Source organism: Accipiter gentilis, chromosome Z (assembly GCF_929443795.1).
Source record: "Accipiter gentilis chromosome Z, bAccGen1.1, whole genome shotgun sequence".
In the NCBI taxonomy this organism is placed as follows: Eukaryota; Metazoa; Chordata; class Aves; order Accipitriformes; family Accipitridae; genus Astur; species Astur gentilis.
In genome coordinates, this window is record NC_064919.1 from 37,630,636 (window position 1) to 37,651,980 (window position 21,345).

At 37.5% G+C, this 21,345-nt stretch overlaps 1 protein-coding gene across 2 annotated transcripts in view; it reads right to left on the reverse strand.

Annotated features, from left to right (window-relative positions):
• Positions 1-21,345, reverse strand: part of FBN2 (fibrillin 2) — a 170,587-nt gene that overhangs the window by 59,065 nt on the left and 90,177 nt on the right. For both annotated transcript variants that reach the window (XM_049796454.1, XM_049796453.1), the window contains exons 19-25: positions 20,164-20,289; positions 13,428-13,547; positions 8,338-8,475; positions 7,033-7,083; positions 6,420-6,545; positions 3,168-3,395; positions 552-677 (exon numbers count right to left, since the gene is read on the reverse strand). In XM_049796454.1, the coding sequence (XP_049652411.1) occupies positions 552-677; positions 3,168-3,395; positions 6,420-6,545; positions 7,033-7,083; positions 8,338-8,475; positions 13,428-13,547; positions 20,164-20,289 (915 nt within the window). The remainder of the gene's footprint in view (positions 1-551; positions 678-3,167; positions 3,396-6,419; positions 6,546-7,032; positions 7,084-8,337; positions 8,476-13,427; positions 13,548-20,163; positions 20,290-21,345) is intronic.

Genomic DNA, 21,345 nt, shown 5'->3' on the forward strand with positions numbered 1-21,345 from the left:
TGCTTGGCTATCAAATCTAAATGAAAATTTGCAGTGGAGTCTCTGTTTGGTAACACAATGACCAGAGAGTAAGGAACATAAATTAATCTGTATGTTAGAACATTGAACTTGGCTTCGCTGCTGATCCTTATTGATTTTTCAGGTTGTACTGATACAGCATGACCTGAGTATCTTTAACACTAATTTAAAAAAATTCCTAATATACATGTACAAGAAGAATGTTACATTTATTAAAGAATCATTTTTTTGAAAGGGAAACTGAAGACAGTTGGCCATTCTGTCTGAAGATTAAGCTCTTAGAAACTGAAGGAAATGAACCATGTTAAGTTTCCAGATCACCAAGTTATGCAACAAGGACAAATTCCTTTAAAATGCCCCAGGGAAGTGGTAAAGTCCCCATCACAGGATGTTTTCAAGATGGACAGAGTGCTGGATAATCTCACCTAGCCTCCCTTTCCCACAAAAGGCTGGAGCAGATGATCTTCTGAGGTCCCTTTCAACCTGGACTATTTTACGATGCTATGAAAAACTGGGGAAAATGCCAGACTTACCTGTGCAGTTTCTTTCCTCCATATCTAAAGTAAACCCACTGTTACATCTACATTTGAAACTTCCAATTGTGTTTCTGCATTTACCATTCATGCACATACCAGGGAACACTTTACATTCATTGATATCTGTGAAATAAAAACAAAAGAGCATTCTTAAGCACAAATATATATATAATTAATGGCAATCTCCTATTACTTCTTGCCAACTGCAATGGTCATAAGGCAGGGTTTGGGTTGCAGGAGACTGGAGGGATGGCCTCCTCCTGCACAGGTTAGGAGAATGAAAACATGAAACCGAGGAGGCAAGCAGGAGGGGACATTGCTGGAGGCACGACTGGAAGGCAGAATTTCATTACTGAGGAGGAACCCCTGGAGGACCTATGTCAGGGCAGAGACACCTCTGAGGGACCACAGCCTGTCAAAGACCCACATCAGGGCAGAGACCCCTGAGGGACTGCAGCTGTGGGTGATTCATGCCAGGGCTTGTGGCCTATAGGTGACACAAGCAGGGGCAGGAACACCCTGTAGGATGCTAGGCCATGGAGGACGCATGCTGGGGCAGAGACACCTCTGAGGGATTGCACCACATGCAACCCCTGCTGGGGTAGGGAGATCCCTGAGGGACCATGACCTGTGGGTGATCCATGCAGGGGCAGGGACACTCCCCAGGGACTACAGTACATGAGCGACCCACACTGGGGCTGGGACATCCTGAAGGAGCATGGGCTGTGGACAACCCATAGTGGAGCAGAAACACCCCTGAGGGACTCTGTCCCATGGAGAAGCCCCATGCCAGGGTAAAGGAAATGAGTAAGAAGGAGCAGCGAAAGAAAAGACTAAGCAACAGGGGGTGACAAAGAGAAACCGTTGCAGTGTCCCCTGCGCTGCCAACTGCCTCATCCACCGGACTATGGGGGCCGGACACCTGGAAGGGTGGAGAAGAGGTGCTGGGCTGAAGTCAAGTCTGGGGATAGGGGAGGAGCGATGTTTCCCTACCTGTTGAATTGCTTATGCTTGCTTTGCTTCTCCATACCCAAGCCACTAATTAAAAGTTGATATTAATCAGCAGTCAACCAAATTCAGTGGAATACCCTGACTTGAGACTCTTTTGCCCATGATGCCAATATGTGAATTGCGTTCTATTTTGCCTTCTAACACAGTGAATATTCATGGTGTTCCTGAGCCAGCTTGTAAAAGATGTAACTATTAGCTGGTTGATTTTTTTTTAAATGGAGATTGCCAGAGTGATACCTGGAGCTCAGTTCAGAAAAGCGGGTTTTTTTGTTTTGTAGAATATCAAATGAAATGTTTCACCTCTTTTAAATGTGTTCTGCTGGACAGCTGGATAACACAGGCTGTTAAAGGCTCTTGCACAGGATAAATGAAGGTTTTTCTTGTGTCAGCCTCTCTCGTATGCAACCCCCCAACAGCATTTACAAACGTGAATGAGCTTTTCTTACACTCTATTTGCTGGATGAATGTCCTTAACCAAGAATCATCCCTGATGAAACAAACTTCTCTTATGTATTGACATGAATGGAAGAAAAGTGTGATCCAAATACAAAAGCAGAAACAAGAAGCAAAACCTTGCAAAAATCTTGGAGTGGACAAGATTTTATTATTATTAAATAATTAAGAATTTATTATTGCTAATTGAATAAATTTTAATAAAAATAATAAATTATAAATTATAACATTATTATAATTCTTATTTGTTTAGTAAATCACCACTGAACGTTGAGAGTTTTGCCTGAGAATAGTAACTACTGAAAAGCAGAGCTTATTTATGGTGAAGCAAAGCTCCAATCTGTTAAACTTTTTCTCAAGCAACTCAACATATTTCAAGACAAATGCTTCAGAATACATCCTTTTAAAAATAAATAAAATACCAAAACATTTCTGGAGTACTCCAGCTTCTGCATGCAGAAATTTACAGTTTTTCTTCTCAGACCTCAGCCACCTAAAACATCTCAGATCTGGTTTCTTAATATTTTCCAGCCTCTTCAGTTTTGTTTTTGCTCTACAGGAGGTCAAGCTAGTAAAAACTGGACAAATGGCTTTTATTTACTTCTTTATCACTGCAGCTCCTTGTTATCATTGGCCTTGTAATTTTAATGCAACAGACACCTTTCCCTTTTAATCACTTATTAATTCTGTAAACCATAGAAAGAACCCATCCTTCTTCAGTCTCTCTTTCAGAGAACCCTGGCCAAATTTTAGTAATATTTTATGTTTACAACTTAACTCCCTGACTTTATATAACCTCATCTGACCCTCAGTTTACTCTTTGCAAAGCACTACATTACAAAAGGTGCACATTTTCTGTTATTCTCATTGTTTAGAGCTCCCCTCCCTTCAGTCCTGTCACATGAATTTCCTTTTTCTCCTTACCAAATTGAAACTTTGCACCATTTCCTTCTAGGCTCCTGTAACACTCTTGAGCACCATGCAAGCATAGAGTTTCTCAGCTGTAAGGTCAGCTCTTTCAGGCAAACATCTTTATAACATCTCTCATCTCAAGTACATAACAAACATAGACACAAATCCTGCATTTCCTTAGAATATTCACCCAGATGTGCCTATAATTCACTTTTAGATCCAAGAATGAACCCTTACCTTTATAAAATGGCCTGCCAGTTAGAATATCTCCTCTGTTGGAAAACCCAGGACCTCTGGGGCACAGAACCTCATATTCCTTGGTGCCAGGCTTAGGACACTCCTCGCAGTCGGAGCCCCAGGCAGCACCCACAGCACAGCAGCAAGCATCCATACGAAACTTGCCAGGCACAGATTGAATGCACTCATCTTCGTCCCATCTCAAGTAGCATTGCTCCATGCGAATATCTGCTCATTTTACAACAACATATAGGCATTTTACCTTTTGCTGAAGTTTTGTGTTTTTCAGAAGCACCTATTTCTGAGGCATGAATACATGTGAGGCTCAGTTTCTGGGAGACAGATTTCTGCTCAAGACTCTACACCTCTGCACAATGTTCAAACATCTTAAGTTGCTAATACTGCACTATAGTTAAGTTTCTGGATCTCTGTTGTACCACATAAAAGTACAAGCATTTCTTCTGTTGTCTCTGAATACCAAGATACACCATTACTCTGACATGACTATACTTTTTAGGTTTCTATGTGTATTTGATTGATCAGAGACATGTATTTCTCTACTATAACAGGTATTCTCATTTACAAATTGACCTGCATTCATGGTAAAAACCCCAAACATTCCTATCTATGTTTATATTATTAAATTAATTTAATAATACAAGGATTACAGAAAAAAAAATTGCTGACCATTGTTAGGCTTATTTTAACACCAGTTAGCAGGAGCAAACAATATGGTTTCCAGAAAAATTAATTATGGTTATACGCAAGGGTCCCATCTGCAGAAAAGCAGGTCAACCAAAAGACAGATCAACCAAGTGTGCAGGCAATATCTGTACTTGCATACCCACCTGTCAGGAAAGGCACTACACACTGGTCCATACACAGAAAAAAATCAGCTTTGCTCTATCTCACATACAGAAAAAATAATAATTATAACCCATTTGAAAGCATCAGTACAATCCACACTGTTCACCTATCTGTATTTCAGCAAACAAAAATAGTTGAAAATTTTTAGAAAATTTTTTAGTATTTGTTAAAATATAAAATTGGTTTAAAAAAAGGGTTGTTAAGTCTCTACATGCTGATTTCTACAACACAGGAGAATTTCTATGCCCCAATTCCAGAAATCTGGCAAATAATACGAATAATGGTAAATGGACAGTATCAATTACAGCAGTGCCACAGAAGACATCTGTGATACTATACAGAAATTTATTGGTAGCTTAATGCTCTCCAGTAAAAAAGAGTTATTTTCAGTGTGTAAGAAAGATCACAAGGACACACCCTGTCTGATAAATAGCTTCTGGGCATATTCTAGAACCTCCTGACACGACTGAAATGGACTGGAGGTCAAGCTGTATTTTCAGGATCCATATAAGCATTAATGTTTCATATGATACACTGGACTGGAAGTTAGGCTTTAGCAAACCTAACAGAACTCTTAAATGCTTAGCACGAAAGCTTTGGAAAAGATGCAAGATCTAAAAATAACACAGATGAGCTGCTGAACTGTTTTCCATATAAGCCCTTCAAAGTTTTTCAGATTTATAACATAAATTTACCCTATGCACATCTGAAGTTAAAAAATTTAGAAGCAAGTATAACAAATGGAAATCATTCAAATACTCATGGTTTCCTGTAAACTATTCCACATCAAGATCACACTTATTTTCGTTTCCAGAGATTCAGCAAACATACTGCTAATAAATATTTGTTTGTACTAAATTCACTGTAGTGCATCCTGCAGCAAATAACCATATTTCAGAAATACATGACATAGTGCACACTGCTTGCATAGCACAGGAGAAGGCACATATCTTGTAATACAAAAGGTCATTTTTTAAATTAAAATAAGAAAAGGCAACATGCCTTTGCTGGTAAAGGAACCCTGTGTCTCACTTGAAAACAGCTCCTTTCTTCCAAGTTTTCATTATATCTATCAACCGCAATTAAATTCACACCTGTCCTTATCAAATTTCTCATTAAGAAGTAATAGCGGGTTGATGGCCACAGATGCCAGTGACTGGCAACAGAATTACCAAGTTGGGGAGGGTTGCGGTGGGGTGGAATATCAAGTGAAACTAACATGCAAAGCTGTGTATGATATGCACAAACATAACAGGTACATGCATGTGGGCAAACTTGGTTGTTAACTGTTTCTTTTTTCTGAGACATTTATACTGATTGTACACACCCACTTTTAAAAATTCTGCTTATTTTAAAAAATATCTCTAGAACTACATTCACATTGAAAAAACCCACAACCTGGTAACTGTATCAGCTACTAGTAAGGCATAGTGCAGTTAAAGCAAAAGTGTTCACTTAAATTTGAATCTGCTTGAGGAAAGAGAACACTGTTGAAATAAAAAAATGAAGGATAGAGTAGGAAAATCCTTGACAGAAGGCAAGGGCTGAATTTTTTTTTTCTTGTTTTACTGCACTGTTTTCTTAAAATAAATCAATGCTGTCAGGAATCATATTTTTATAGTCCTTAGAAATGCTTAGAAAAATTAATATGGATTCCAAAATCTATTCTAAACATCCAGTACCCAGACTTTAACTTTTTTTTCATCTTTGACCATTGATTTCTAAAGATGCAGATTAATAACGCTTACTACACTTGCTACAGGATACTTCTGTTTTCTTAACTTACACAGGGGTTCAGTATTTTTTATACCTGAAGTCTTTCTTAAAGAAATGTATGTCTTCACGGACATCATGTTTTGTCAGTAGAAGACACACTGTGCAAGAAAGATAAGTCTTATTTTTATCTACGCTCACTTTGATTATTCTTAGACAGACCAATTTGCATCACCATATCCATGCTACAAGGTAGTATCTGAGTTTCACAAAATGACTAGATAGCAATAGAGAAGAGCACCATTCACATTGCATTACAAGCTGCTGGCTGGCCAGCTGACTGCTTATCATCTAGCTCCCAGCGAGTCAGACATTTCTGTTTGTGAATGGAGTCAAAGAAGGACAGCACTCTAGCAAAACCTATTGATTGCACTGTAGGCAAAGCAAGTCTTTAACACAAACTTTCATATTCCCCCAAGGGATTAACAGCTCTTCCCTGAACTGGCACAGGCATTTGATATCTAAGCAGCCATAAACTAAAACACACGCTTAACAAACTGCTTTTGGAGGAATTCAGAAACAAACCAAACATCTTTTCACAGCCCTTTGAGAATAATTTTGGACAACTGTTGGACACAGCTAAAAAGCTGGCAGAGTTGAGTGTGCTCTTACCTAAACACACTCGTCCTGTTCCATCCAGTGTCAGTCCTTCAGGACACTCACAGTGAAATGAGCCTCTGCTGTTAACACAACGCCCGTTGGGACAAACCCCCGGGAAAACATCACACTCATTTACATCTGTTGGGGAAACAAAGAGTTGAGTTATATGCTAACTCGAAGGAGACAACTACAGCTTTATTGAGAATTTCAGCTACATGAAAGAAAGCAAGAGGCTTTCATTCACACTGTATTAGGGTCTGAACACTGTTCTGAACAAGCATGTGGCTCAGTCTCAAGGAACTCTTGCAAGATTTTCAAGTCATAGGGCACTAAGATGCCACATTCTCTTCTCTAAGAGAAGATGATGGATTATGGATGACAGAAAGGAAAAACTGAAGGGATTAAATGTATTTTGAAGGAGAATTTTCATTCCATGCTCTTTGTATCATTTTGATATTCTCCAACAAACAGTGTAACATAACACTTCTCAACAGTAACTGCGAAGGCATTCATCTAAGGTCAATATGATTATGCCTGACACAAACAACAGCAAAATAATTCCTCTTTTATCTCATTTTCAAAGGAAAAAAACCCTGACATCTTGAGTAAGAAGCAAAAATTTCACCTTCACAGGTAACACCCTTCACTCTGGCAAATCCTCTTGAGCAAGCTGTGTCTGGAATCAAGCCAGAAAGATGTATCAATGATTTAGAATGACAGAAATATAGGACTAAATAATTTAAAAGTAAAATGTATCTTCAGAAGTCTCTAATAATTTGACTGTATGAGGTGGTGAGTGCTCTAGCCTCAATCAAGAAAAGTAATGGCTCATACATGTTACTTAAGTGAACAGTTGAGGAAATTAAATCTTAGGCAGTTACTCTTTCATGTGCTTTCCTTAATGGAGACCAGAATGCTCAGCATCTAATCATACCAGTCGCTGTACTCAGATGTAGCTGAAAGGTAAATTTCCTGTAAAGTTGCAGGAAGATTTAAAGCTTTAGTGATGCCAGTTATCACTAAAACCTTTTTTTTTGCACTGCAGCTTAATAAAGGATCTGAGTAATGACATTATTTTAGGATATGCATGTAAAATGTAGCATGATGTAGTGATATGAAAGCTTGCTGAAACATAACTAACTAGTTAGAGAATAGGAAATTAAATGGCCAAATGTACCCATTCTGAGCTCATTAGCTCTCTAGATTGATTAGTTTTTGATTAGCTTTACCAGTCTAACCTGACCATGCTGCTTCCTGGAGTCCAAAGTAGTATCTTTGCTTGATGCTGCATTACGCAGTTAAGAGCTCTGTTGGATGTTGTTTGCACCGTGCTTGTTAGATGGGATACATGTACCACAGTTACTGTTCCAATTAAAAATGAAAGGCTAAAACGTCCTGACACTGGTTCAGCTGCAAGTGGCATTATTCAAACCTTATGGGGAAAACGTGGCCCAGTTTTTTTTCCGCAAACTAGAGCACACAGTTAGCATTCCTGCTTCCAACTTCTAGACCTAGCCCTGTAATCTAATAGTAGTATTATTCTGCAATCAATAATTGTACATAAGCTATGTGTTTGAAAACAGCTGGAAAAAGTGTTAACAGCCCACAACATAAAAAACCCTCAAGACTTTCACCAGATATTTCACTTTATCACTGTAGTCCTTACTTCCCCTACCCCAATGCACAGTCCCTGTGGAGATGAAACATATGTAATTATTAAAAGATTTATTCACATGTTATTTCCTGGTGACTTCAAAGCTACTAGAATGATCTCTGATAGTGGAGATTACACGTGATGCTAAATAACACAACTTCATTTCATAGGCTTTTTGTGTTGTCTGTTTGTTTGTTTTCTATAAAGAAAATTATGAGAATCTATCTGGTGGTACTTCCTCTCTTCTCCGAAAAGAAGGAGGATATGAGAGCATACCTAATTCACATCGCTCACATGGGCTGCCCCAAGCTGCTCCTAAGGTGGCACAGCATTCAGATTTCAGTGTAGCACCATTGATGTTGACTTCACAGCGACTGTCTTGGATGTTAAGCCAGCAAGTCCCCTTCAGGCTATCTGCAGCGGAATAGAAAACAATATGGAACTGTCACAGCAAAAAGAGTTGACATGCCATGTTCATGCCACCAGTACACAGAGTACCAAGGGAGTGCATGCTCTCTTTTAAAAGAACACCTTCCATCAGAGTCATTTTGTACACATCTTAGTTTAGCAGTGGTGGAAAGGAATAGCACTATCACTAAAAGTGAGCCACAGAGCACACTGCTTGAGGCATTTTATAGTCCAGGTCCCACAGCTAGCAGAGGTTCTCCAGATACTATGGTGGATTTATTTATTTATTTATTTATTTATTTATTTAATCTAGTGAGTGATCAGTCTAAAATACACAAGTTACAACACAAGCAGAGATCACAACCTGGGACTCCCCCTTCCAGCTGACTGGGGTTATGAAATCCATGTGCTCTTGCCTCCCTTTCAGTCAGTGAACCTTCAAGGTTGTCAGAAAGGAAAAAAGATAAAAATGTAGAGGATAGGGGTGTGCTATATTCTTTTAGGGGTCTGGTTCTGCTGGTGCATTAGCTATGCTTTGAACACGCTTGTTAGGTTACACTCCACTCTCTGCTCCTGAGGGCTCAGTCCCAGCACATCCAGCTCCTGAATCACAAGTTGGCTTGCCAGGCTGGGAAACCAGATCAGCTCAGGGCAAACCAATTCTACTAAGCGCCCAGCCATGTCAGGCAGCACCCACTGACTGCTGCCCAGGCTAGATAGCCACTGAGCAGAGGGGAGATTTTCAGCATTGCGTCTGCTGCCTAAGATCCTCTGAAATCCTCTTTTAGGTACCCAAATCGTCAAGCCTTAAAAGTCAGTGCCCAAGCTGTTTTTTAAAATGTCAGTTAGAACCTAAATCACTTTTGTACTCTAGAAGATGTACCTACAGCACCTTTGCGCAGTACCTTTACAATGTTACACTCAAAATGGTATAAAATTTCTTGAAGCAGACAACAATCTTCATGATCAGATAGCAAAAGCAGTCTGTAAAGATTTAGCCCAGGTTGTGAGGTCAGTCTGGGTAGAGTTTAAATGCATGTGCATACTCAGAGTTCAAAGCTATATAAGTGGCCCAGACAAATTTAATGAGATGACTAATGAAAGAAGATTTGGCTTTAAGACTTACATATATTATAATTATAAAAAGCCAGACCATCTATTAGGTGCTGTTGATCAGTATTACTAACACCTCATGTTTAGGAGCAGTGTGCTTCAGATAGAATCATTCCATCTTACTTTTTTCATACAACTTCAACTTTTCTACAAAATTGTCATGTTATAAAATTATGTAGACCACAGAGAGCACAACCCTTCTTTGGCTAAAGTAACAGGAAAAAAATAGGCCCAAGAATGTGACTGGAATCAGCCCTAGAAACTGGGCAACATACTTCATTAACAGTTAAGTTTAAAAGAGGTTAATGTTGGTCTCAAACATGTGGGGCAGAACACCACACTTAAACAAGAGCACAAACTAACGAGGAGTATAGACAAGTGGAAAAGGCATCTTTTCCACACTTTGATCAGCCTTTAGCTAACAGTTAAGACTTAGGTTAACATAACAAGACCAAAGGCAAAACCTGGAGAGTCATTAGCTGGGTCAGCTCTTACCTAGTCATGGGATAGATGGGCATGTCCATGGTCATCATACGTCCCAAATTCAGGGACTAACATGAGAAGAGAGAATATAGGTTCTTTAGCTGCTCTTTTATGCCACATCCAGCTTGCTGCCCACATGTTGATGTCTCTGCTTTATGTTATCAAAATGCAAATGCTTCCACTGCTTTATTCACTAGAAGTTTCTTGAGCTCAATATTTTTAGTAGCCAGCTTTACAGGATGGAAAAATCGAACTACTATCTCAAAAATTATTTAAACTGTACAAATTAGCAGGTGACTTTCCTCACACCAGCTGCATCTACATTATCCTGCCAAAGTCTGCTTGTCTTATCTTTTTCAGGCGATGAGTTAATTTCTTTTATTCTACATTATGTCTCTTGTCCAGATGAAATCTACATAGGGCAGTAACCAACATTTGCTTTGGTGAAGAAGTTATTATCCAGCATCAAAGCATTCTTTCTGTTGCTTGCATCTCTTTGATTCTGACTTGAAGAAGACTATATGCATATTACAGGCAGATGGCAGCCTACTTATTGTACACTATGAATTCCACAAATCTTGACTAAAACACGCACAAAAAGCATATATTAAGTGCATATTTCAAAAAGTACAAATGGCAGTATCTCTACCGTATGAGCAATTCCCAAAATAGCAATGCAACACTTGTACCACCAGCAGATGTATTTCAGAAACAATTCCACTTTTTTCTGCGAAGAGTACAGCGTCAATATTGCAAATGCTGTCAGTGGGCAAGCAAAATAAATGCAAAACATTTTTGCTGAATGCTTCTATTGTAACTGCTGAACTAACAGTGCTTATTTGCTAGAGATTTGAGCTTAAATTTGAGTGCAAGTATTGTGACTTGAATTGTGACTGTAATTTGAACAAGTCATTTTTTCTCTACCCAGGAAAGGTCACAGAAAGAGGCAAATAGCTTACACCTATGCTCAATTTCTACAGGAAATATGGATGCAAATGGCTCAAACCACCTGGTTCTTCAGCCTTGAGGCTGAGCAGACTGAGCAAAGGAACCAGAGGAACTGACAGACTGAAGTCTTCTGTCCACAAACTCAGTAAAGAACACACATCAGCCATACAGCTTCTCCATATAAGATCAGTCTATAACATGCTGTATATGACCTGAGTCCACAAAACAGTGAAAATCAGCAATAAGGCCAAGTAGCAACCAACACATTGGAGCAATAAATTGTAAAAATAAAATTAAAAGTAATATTATGTTAATCCTTTCTTATTCTAATGTTTTTGTAAAAAAAATAGTGCCATTTTTAGAGCTCAGTAACTTTAATCATCATCATGAAAGAAATAAGGAAAAACTTACTCTTATAATGTAGGATTGATTCTGGTCCTGACATGAGAGTGAATTTGAAATTAAAGAAAAACTAGAGAGGGGTCAGAATCAGACATTACCTCACTTTGATCATTCTTATAAAGAATACAACACATTCCAAACCCACAACACTATTTTAGCCATACCTTTATGTTTTGCCATATGCTTTTCATATCTGATGCTACAAGAATGCTCTACAGCAGCAATTAGCTAAAAAACATTAGGGCAAAAACATTCAATATACAAGTCTTTCACTTCAGTGTTAATGGTAAAAACCAATTTGCTCTACCATCCAGATTTGAAATACCATACATTTGACAAGAGCATCTCCAAGTTTTTCACACAGTAAACTACCTATAGCTTCCAACCCCTTACTCACTTTTCAACAGTCCAGTCTGCCCGCCTCTCATCACTACCAGTGATGAGAAGATTTTGGTCAACACAAAAAATGAATGATTAGGCTCACAGTATATAGGTGGCTCCTATCCTTCACTTTTTATCTGACTGTTCAGGGTGGGTTTTTTGTTTATGTTTTATGTTACTTATCACTAATATTGAGGCCAAGTGGCACCTCACACTGTAGATATTCCAATGGAAACCATTTGCAGAGTAAATCCAGAACATTGTTATAATTAGGCCCTTACTGAACTTGTAGCACCTTTGGATGTGAGAACACAACATGATTAAAACAAGCAGTACAAAAAAGCATAGGTTAGTGCGGTCATATCAAGAAATTAGCACAATGTAAAGAAGAACAAAAACAATACTAAACTTTACTGGCCAGTGATGCTACAAGGAAATCTAAGAGAAGGCTTAGGTACAAAAGTAACATTCACTTAAAAAACACTTTAAGGCATAGACAGACTCCATCATTAAATGGAAACTTGAATCTTTGCATTCAATTTCCTATCTTAGAGAAAATCTTGGCAAGGCAATAAAGTTGAACCAAGAACACCAGACACATCCATCTTAAAATAAAAGGAACATTTAAAATTAGCATCTTCTAGTTATTAATGACACTCTAATTTATCCCACATATCCTACAATGACTTCAATTATGTTACACAAATAAGATGAAACAACGGCAGCTTGTGATCACCTGAGAAGTACAGATGTCTCCAATCCTTTGAGTTTTCTTGGAAAGGCAAGAAAAAATCCCCATTAATAAATGGCTTCCAAAGATAATGTCAGTGACATCTTGCAGACAACTGCTGCTGCTAGCTGCAATAAAATCTGTGCAGTGCTCTGCTTTTTTTCAATGCAAAAGAATCCTCAAAGGATGCTAACATTATTTTTTTTTTATACATATATGTATTTTGTGTGTGTGTATATATAAAAGCAAGACAATACTCATGTGTCTGCTCCAGGGACAGGGATCCTTACAAACTCCTATCTGCCTTACTCACCTTTACCAGCTTCCTACAAAAGAGATCAAGTATGAGATTGTGCTGTAATGCAAAGGCCTTTAACTCTTCCTTATAGCTAGGAAAGTCAGTCTTCACAGTTTATCAAGAATGTCCTGAACCCTAGTAGCCATGTGCTTTCCTATCACTATTTGGATAGATGTTCCTCCAGTTTTACTTGTTTTCTTGTCTCAGATTTAAAAGACGCCAAGGAACTGAGTAGGCATTTCTGCTTTACAGTTTCTCAACTACCAGACTAATCACCTATAGCTTTAGTCATATTCACATCTCCCAAAGGACAATTAATAATAAAACATCCCCACTCTCTCCCACCAATCTATACCTCCATTTCACCGCTTTCACCGTAGTTTGGACATCCTCATGAATTATGTTTCTCTCAGTTTGTTCCTGCTCCCATGGAAGCAATCAAATTAGTATGTGTTTGTTTGGTCTTACCTACAGAACTATACATACTGTCTGCTATCATGGGGAAATCACCCAAATACATTATTTCCTTGCTTAATTAATAAATATGATCAATGTTTTTCAAGTTAGTAAGAAAAAGGGTGAATAACAGAAGGAAATACCCACCAATACATATCAGTCCTGTAGAGTCCAACTTGCTGCCAGGTGAACATTCACAACCGAAAGATCCAAGATTGTTCCTGCAGGCACCACTGACACACGGGCTGCTTTCACATTCATTTATATCTATAATCCAGAAACAAAAGTCACTATTAGAACTACAATGTGCTTCTGGAAAATATTATACAGTACAAATGCTGCTGTGGACCATGATTTGCCAAGACTGCCTGGTATATTTGCCTGCCCTGCCCGTGACATTCAAAAGACATAGGGACAGGCAGGTAGCATGTATGTGCACGTATGTAGGAGCACATATTTTGAAAGTGTTAATTAAATGGCTCTTTTCTACAAAGATAGTAATTTCCAACAATTTGGACCATAAAGTTTTTCCGCATCAATTATAACTGTTCCATGAGAAAACAAACCTCTTTTTTCAGAGAATGCAATGCATTCCCAGCCACAACATGCAGTGCACAAACAAAGGACTTATTGTTTCTGTCACTTATGGCTCTGTGAGGCTTTGGAATAATTAAGAAAACCCTGTCAGAAGCAAAATATTACAATGCTGGCTGCGATTCTCTAGTTCGGAAAAGCATTCAAGAAATAGGAGTTGAAACTGGAATACTGTAAATGGTACTGCCCTCTAGCCCCTAACTCCTATTTATTACCCCTGCGAGTTTTTAAAGCCTGTTCACATGTAAGAATAGGACCCCTGCAGACAGTATTATTTGCTGATTTTTTTTTAAGTGAAATCCGTTTTAAGATTAAAACAATACTAGCAAATTCTTTCAAAGAACAACTGCAGATGCATATCCACCATTGCTCCCTGAACTCAACCAATTTCATTTTTTGATTTGGGTTCTGAATCAAACCATACATTCTAATACAACCAGACTGTTCCTTTGGTGGGCCAGAAATAAAACTGTTTAGTGCTTGCTTATGTTTGCTAGTAGTGCTTGAGGAATAATGTCACATGCATAAACTAAAATAGCCTGATTTGGACATTTTGGACACTAAAATACTTGCTTTGTTTTGGGTCAGAGGGATCTTTGATCAGTCTCTGTATTTATGTCTTTGCTTTTATGCAGATATGATTCTTTGTCCAGTCATTTGCAAGTGCTCTTCCCTGCTTTTAGGTACGATGAAACTTCAGAGAAGTTCCCATGAGGGGCCAGGCATAATCTGCGTCACGGAATCTTCAGGGCTTTTGGACACTAAAAATAGTCTCCACTGAGCACATACAAAATAAGACAACTTGGCCAAATCTAAGCACGTTTTCAGAGTAAAGAGGCACGATCCTGACACAAAAAGTACTCAAGAAATTTCAAGCTGCAACAGCATAGAGGAGCAACAGCTTTCTAAAGAAAAGGTCACAAGGTGTGCATGTTTCTAAATACAGAAATCAACATTTTCCTGGAAATGAACAAGAAGTTTTGTCTGAATTTTTTAAAGGCAAAATTAAAGTCTAGTCTGACTCAGACACACAGTGAAGAAAATTACAGGTCAAGTGCTTGGAGTCTGCTGAAGGTATTTATAGCTGAAAACAGGTGATTTTCATGTAAAGAGTCACATGGGTTTAACAGCTAGCAGCCCAACCACACACAGGTCTGCACATACACAACCAATGTGCAAGACAAAATACTATAATAAGCAGATAGTTGCCACTATCCAAAACATCGCTTCAATCATATTCAGAATATAAAAAAATGCATGAAACTTAAAATGCTTCACATTTATTGATGTAATATCAGGTTAACATGCCTATCTTTAATTCTCCCTGATACTTAGCAAGTTAGGTTTACAATCAATTTTCTTCTAGAAAAACACATCTTGTATTTTGGGTTTTCAGAGTTAACAAGAAACCCGAACCTAACAAAAAATAGTTGAGGCCACACCTGGAAGTCAGTGTCCCCAAAACTACAACCAAAGGTAAGTCAGTAAGTGGAGATCGAGAGGCGAAAGAATTTAAAGTTCAACACCTTATGAAGAGTGAAGCAGCTCTCTTGATTTCATGGGCTATGTGCTTCATTCTCTGCCCAGACAGTGAAAGGAGAGAAAAAGTCTCAAATTGAACACAAGGGTGAGCAAAAATGGGGAAGAACAGAAAGATGATACACCATTGTCAGACCTGACAACCTTCTAGACAGGGAGAACTGCCTGTTCATTTCAAGCCGAAGTTGGAAAACCTAGTCTAAACCCTCACTCAAATTTGCATCAAACATGTTCCGGGCCAAACAGCTGACTCTATCTGCCGGGTTGCTGCTGTCCACAGGGGACATTCTCCTTTCACCCTTCCTCCTCCCTTCTCTCCCAGTCTCGGTTTCTACCCTTTGCAAGTGACAGTGCCAGCTCCTCACTGATCCCACAGACAAATCGTCACTTTCCATCTTCCGGGATGAGAATGGCAGAGGTTGATTGCCAAGACCAGGGGTGAGGGAAGATGTATCACGGAACCTGACTCTTCCTCATTTCGCTTTGCCCTGATGCAGGTGAAGAATACTCATCCCGTTTTTCTCTATAGATTAGAAAGAGGGGCAGCAGCTTTTGCTGAGGATTAGGGTATGCATATCTGGAGACATCAACTTCTTTTTGTTTCTAAAACAATCTTGTGACTATGCTCTAGGCCTCTAACCCCGAGAAAAACAGTGTTACCTTCTGCATTTGACATGCTTCAGCACTATGCTAGGAAAAAAAGAAGAAACAAACAAAAAAAGAAACAAAACCCAAACCCAATGCTTTTGAGTATCACAGGTTTGTGATATTGCATTGACAACTCCCCAAAATCACCATTCAGTAAAAAAAAATATTAAAGGATGAATACACTTCAGCATTAGTGCTCTGCTAAATCAGGAGAAAAAGTATCATATACACAACCTAAACAAACTCCAAAAATTGTTGCCATACACTGTCGTACAATAATATTAAATGGTAATTTTAACAAGAGTGAGCAAGAAACCAAATTGATTTTAATAATGTTTTATATTTTAAAATAAAAGCCACTATGAATGAAAATATTTATCAGGCTTTTCTTTATAAAATGTTTTTTTCTTAAGTGAAGTGAGTATACATTGTAAATGTCAGAGAAACAAAAATTGAAACAGTCCACTGCACATTCCTGGAAATGAACTTCAAAGCACATCTGGTTTACGTTTAACTAGTTATGTCACTGGAAACACAATCTAAACCACAGAGCTTGTTGTAAAAATCTCAACTTTCACAGACTCTGGAGCCTCAAACAACTCCCCCACTCCCCAGAACAAATTGATAAAAAATTTCAATTGTACTATAAATGAAAATACTGAAGGCTTTTGTTGTTTCTTCACTGTTACTAATGAGAGTTACGTTAATTAAAAATATACTAGTGAGTAATAAGCATCAGAGCATTTTCAGAGCACAACACAAAGCTTCTGGCTACAGAACTTTTTTTACAACTAGTGAACTTGTAACTCCAAACCGAATTACGTAGTGTTCCTTTGAAAACAGAATTTGGACAGAAGGAGATGGATTTATTCCTTTATGACAACCCACTCAACATTAGAAAAAAAAATTTAATAGGTTTTATAAACAGTTTTATGCCAAACCCCTCCTGATCAGCTTTTTTACCTAATCAGCTAAATTTAAATGTCTAACTATGAGATTCAAGATTAAGATGAAGACTCATGACCTACGTATGTAAGTTAATGTAGATAACAATATTCAAAGAAACTGAAAAACCCTTCCAATTATGCTGTACAGACAATAAAAAATGAGAAGTATTTTAGGGTGATTACACTAAACTATGTTCAGAAAGAAAATACTCTTACAAATCTGCAGTTTTAGTTAATCATTAGTTAATGATCAGGGGTTTTTTGTTTTTTTTTCTGAATGAGAAAACAAGATTTTTCTCTTCCATTAACAAAAAGTTTTATTGCAGCATTCATGTCCAATCAAAAGCTGATTGCTCAGAGTTCATCAGACATACAGGATTATGAAATACAGTTAAGTGAAGCACAGCCACTGTATTTCTACAAAGACGGTAAAATTGCCTCCTTTTCAGTAATAAGCTGATGACCACCATGAAAGGGAGATAAGACAGGGACAGATCTATCCTTTTTTAGAATCTTTTGGAATATCAAATAATACTCTTTCCTTAGTCTTTGCAGGAGCCAACGTACAAATATTGCAAGCATGTACAGATGCATGTTCTTTTACAAAAAAAATGTTAAAAAACTGAGAGTAATGCATTAATTAAAATCTCACCAAACCAACCAGACAGAAACCCAAATGTCCTTACTTAATGAGCTAGAATGATCATCTCAGTAATTACTCTTTCACAATAGAATATATTTTCATTTATATAATAACCTGCTTAAATAAGGTGTGTGTGCATTTTCTACCTCATGCTCAGGTTGGCTCAAGTTGTGAACTATCTCAGTTCCTGTATTACTAGATGACTGTCAGAGGCACTATAACATGTTAGTTTAAAAAAATCATGCTGGTTCTTTATTCATGTTTTTAGGATTGATTAATAAACTGATAATTTGGGGAAAGCAGCTAATTCCCTTGGACAAAATGTAAAAGTGGTCACATTCCTTAGAAAAATGCAGTAAGGTGCCATTAAGAGGGGACATGCCTGCCATTTGGATTTCTGCTAGTATTTTCTCTTTACATACTTTCCTGTAAATTCTATTTTACCTTAACTGTAACTTTTTTTTTTTTTTATATTATGGTTTTGCAGTCAATATCAGCTGGCAATACTATCTAAAAAGTTACCCTCTCCTCAATGAACTATTAATGCAAATGAACTACTAAATTCATTTCCACTGCAGAATAACTCTCCCTCATGCTCTTCTCCATTCACACCCCACCTCAGAAAAAAACTAAGAGAAGGGACACCCAGATTTTTTTCACTATATCATGATCCCCAAACTTCTTCGAGCACAAGAGAAAACACATTGCAATGATGATAACGATGTCCAGAAGACAGAAAAGATAATTTTTTTCCTAAGGCTGTGGAACCATGAAACCACTTTTTTGTTGTTGTTGTCAAATCCTTATTTTGAGCCTTTATATTAGTATTACTATATTATTACCATTGAAAAAAAAATTTATGTTTCATATTTGAAAATCTAGATACACTTTAGTTCAATAATTTTGGCTAGGTTGTTTGCATTCTGGAATCTTATTAGTCTACTTTTTGGTCAGTATTATGCTCTGAAATTTATGGCCTTTTCATCTTGGTAATTAACATCTCTCTTTACCATACTATTCCACTTTATCTGTCTAGAAGATTCCTTAAGAAACATGCACATTAAGGGCACATGGTAAGCTATTTTCACCTTGAAAATTATGGATACATACTAGACATTGAGACAACTTAGCAGAGAAAGCACTATAAATCCATGGAGGTGTGACAGAAGAAAAGCCCTACTCTGAACAAGCGCTACTAATTCGTAACATACAGGGAGAACAGAAGTTTTAATTTTTAAGTGACCTCTGAAACACACATGTACTAAAAGACAAAGGAATATAACTTCTTTTGAACAGAAGGGGTAAAGAGGTGAATGATTTGATACTGCCAGAATTTAAACCGTTTCATGAGATGTTTTGAATGTAAACACATGTTCACTTTCCAAACAGCTGGAGACATTCAAAACACTATTGCCCCCTCCATGTTGCTTGCTTCCACTCCTCTTCTGAACGCTGGCAAAGAGTACGTGAGTGCTCCTCACCTGCTTAAGTTAGCCCATTCAGCATATGCTGCTAACGAAATGGTGTAAGTTACCCTGACTGACCTTACACAGCAAGAATGGTTTACAGAGTGCTTCCACTTCCCTTTCCATATGTTTGTTTAACTGTGTGGCAGTAACTTCTGTCTGATCAGTAATAACAAGCAGCTGAGGACAATGTCTTCTACTTCAGACAAATCTGGACAATGACATTGGTTCACATAATAGCTGTTCCATAACAAATGATTATAGCTTCCCCATCACCCACTCAAATGCAAGACTATTTACTATAAAAACTTTCTAATGATAACAAATATTGAGATTTACAGATCATGGAACCAAATAAAAAACAATGCAAAAGACCAGTAAAATTCTACTATTCTGAATACTAATTAAAAATTGACACAAAAGCTAATGCTTCTATTTTGACTTTTTTTGTACAGCCTTAGGTTTTTTTATAATTAAAACTTCTCATTAGTTTCTGCTACACAACATTTTCATTGCTCTAACATCTGTGTTCATTAGTAATATAAGAAAGCGATTGTGATTATACTGTAAAAATACAGGACGATTTTAGTATCAACAGGCAGTAATATCCAGATCCTAGAATTCAAACATCACATAAAGCATCACAAATACCTGAATTTGATCTAGAATTAACTATCACCACAGACTGAAGGGAGAAAAAGAAGAGACTCTGTGATCAAAATAGATATATTTCCCTAAATGACAGACTAGGTGTCCCTGCTACACGATCAAAGGCAAGCATATATTCCTATTTATTCCAGCTCAAAAATGTTTTATCTTAGGAAAGTGAAATATTTTCATATAAAAATTAACTGATTACTTTGAAAGAAATTAAATGGAAGGACCCAACACACTAAAAATAATTGCAGAGAAATTACAAGAGGAATGCAATGATTTATGCAATATCTTAGCTCTGGTATTTGTCACCACCCTGAATCTTTTGTGATCATTTAGCTTTAATGTTACATAGTAAGCAATAGAATTAACACAGCTTGCAGATTTTTCACCTTCGCATGTGTCTGTCTCAGTGCTGAATACATAACCCTTTGGACAAGTGCAGCTGTAACTTCCAGGGGTGTTTCGACAGTGCCCATTATCACACAGCAGCCCGTTCATTGAACATTCATCAATGTCTGCAAGAAGATGAGTTAGACACACCAATGAGTGCAAATGCCATGAGGTGCCTTCACCTCCACAAGTAGCCCCTGTTGCTTTCTACACCAACCAGGATATCAAGCACACTGAATAGGAAAAACCCACAAATTAACACCACTCCCTGAACTCCTCTTACACTAACTGCAAATAATGCTAATAAAAAGCAATCAATCTTCCTCATTGCCCTATTGTTTATTTTTAAAAAGAAAAAACAAATTACAATTTTAAGCTACTTTTCTCTAGTGCCCATGACATATCACAAATACTTAAGCTTATAGAATACTGACAGGATAGGCTGTAATAAACCTGACTCTTCATCCTGTTTCAGGGTGTCTCCTATATTTTGACTGCTTGATCTCCCAAACTTAACACTGCAACTGAAATCTTAAATCAACTAGATTTTTTACAGAGTTTAAGTTTAAAAATAAAGAACAAAACCAAGAATGCATTATAATTATAATCTGGAGGCTTCTGGTTTCCCAACTACATTAGATTTTGCAAGCTATGCTTATAAATTCCTTTAGGATTCAGACAAAAAAAGTCTAAATTTCCCTAGACGATTAATCGAGATTTAATTTTGGCAAATGTAAAGAAGCTCTTCTAAAATAACCTGTCCTTAATCTAACCTCATCTGATTTTAATGAAGTAAAGGAGAATGGTTTTGGAATTTGAGGTTTTCAAGAGCAATAGAGTTTAATTTTGAGCTTGTTGTTACAATCCTTTAACTCAAACTAACAGTGTTATGAAAGTATTATTTCCTTAGAATCTCACAGAATAACTTCAGATTTGGACTGTCATCTATTGTGATATGCACTGTAAAAACATAGACTGATACAGCTCATGCTGTAAAAGCACTTAAAACTGACAAGAATACTGTCTGAGTTTGTCTCATGACCACTTTTTACTTCCTAGCAGCTCATAATCTGTATCACTAATTAAAGCATTTCAACCCTTTGAGTGTTCATAATTAAATTAGTTTGTGCAAAAATTCTCCTATCTATGAATAAATGCATCCTCACAGTCAGTATGCTGTA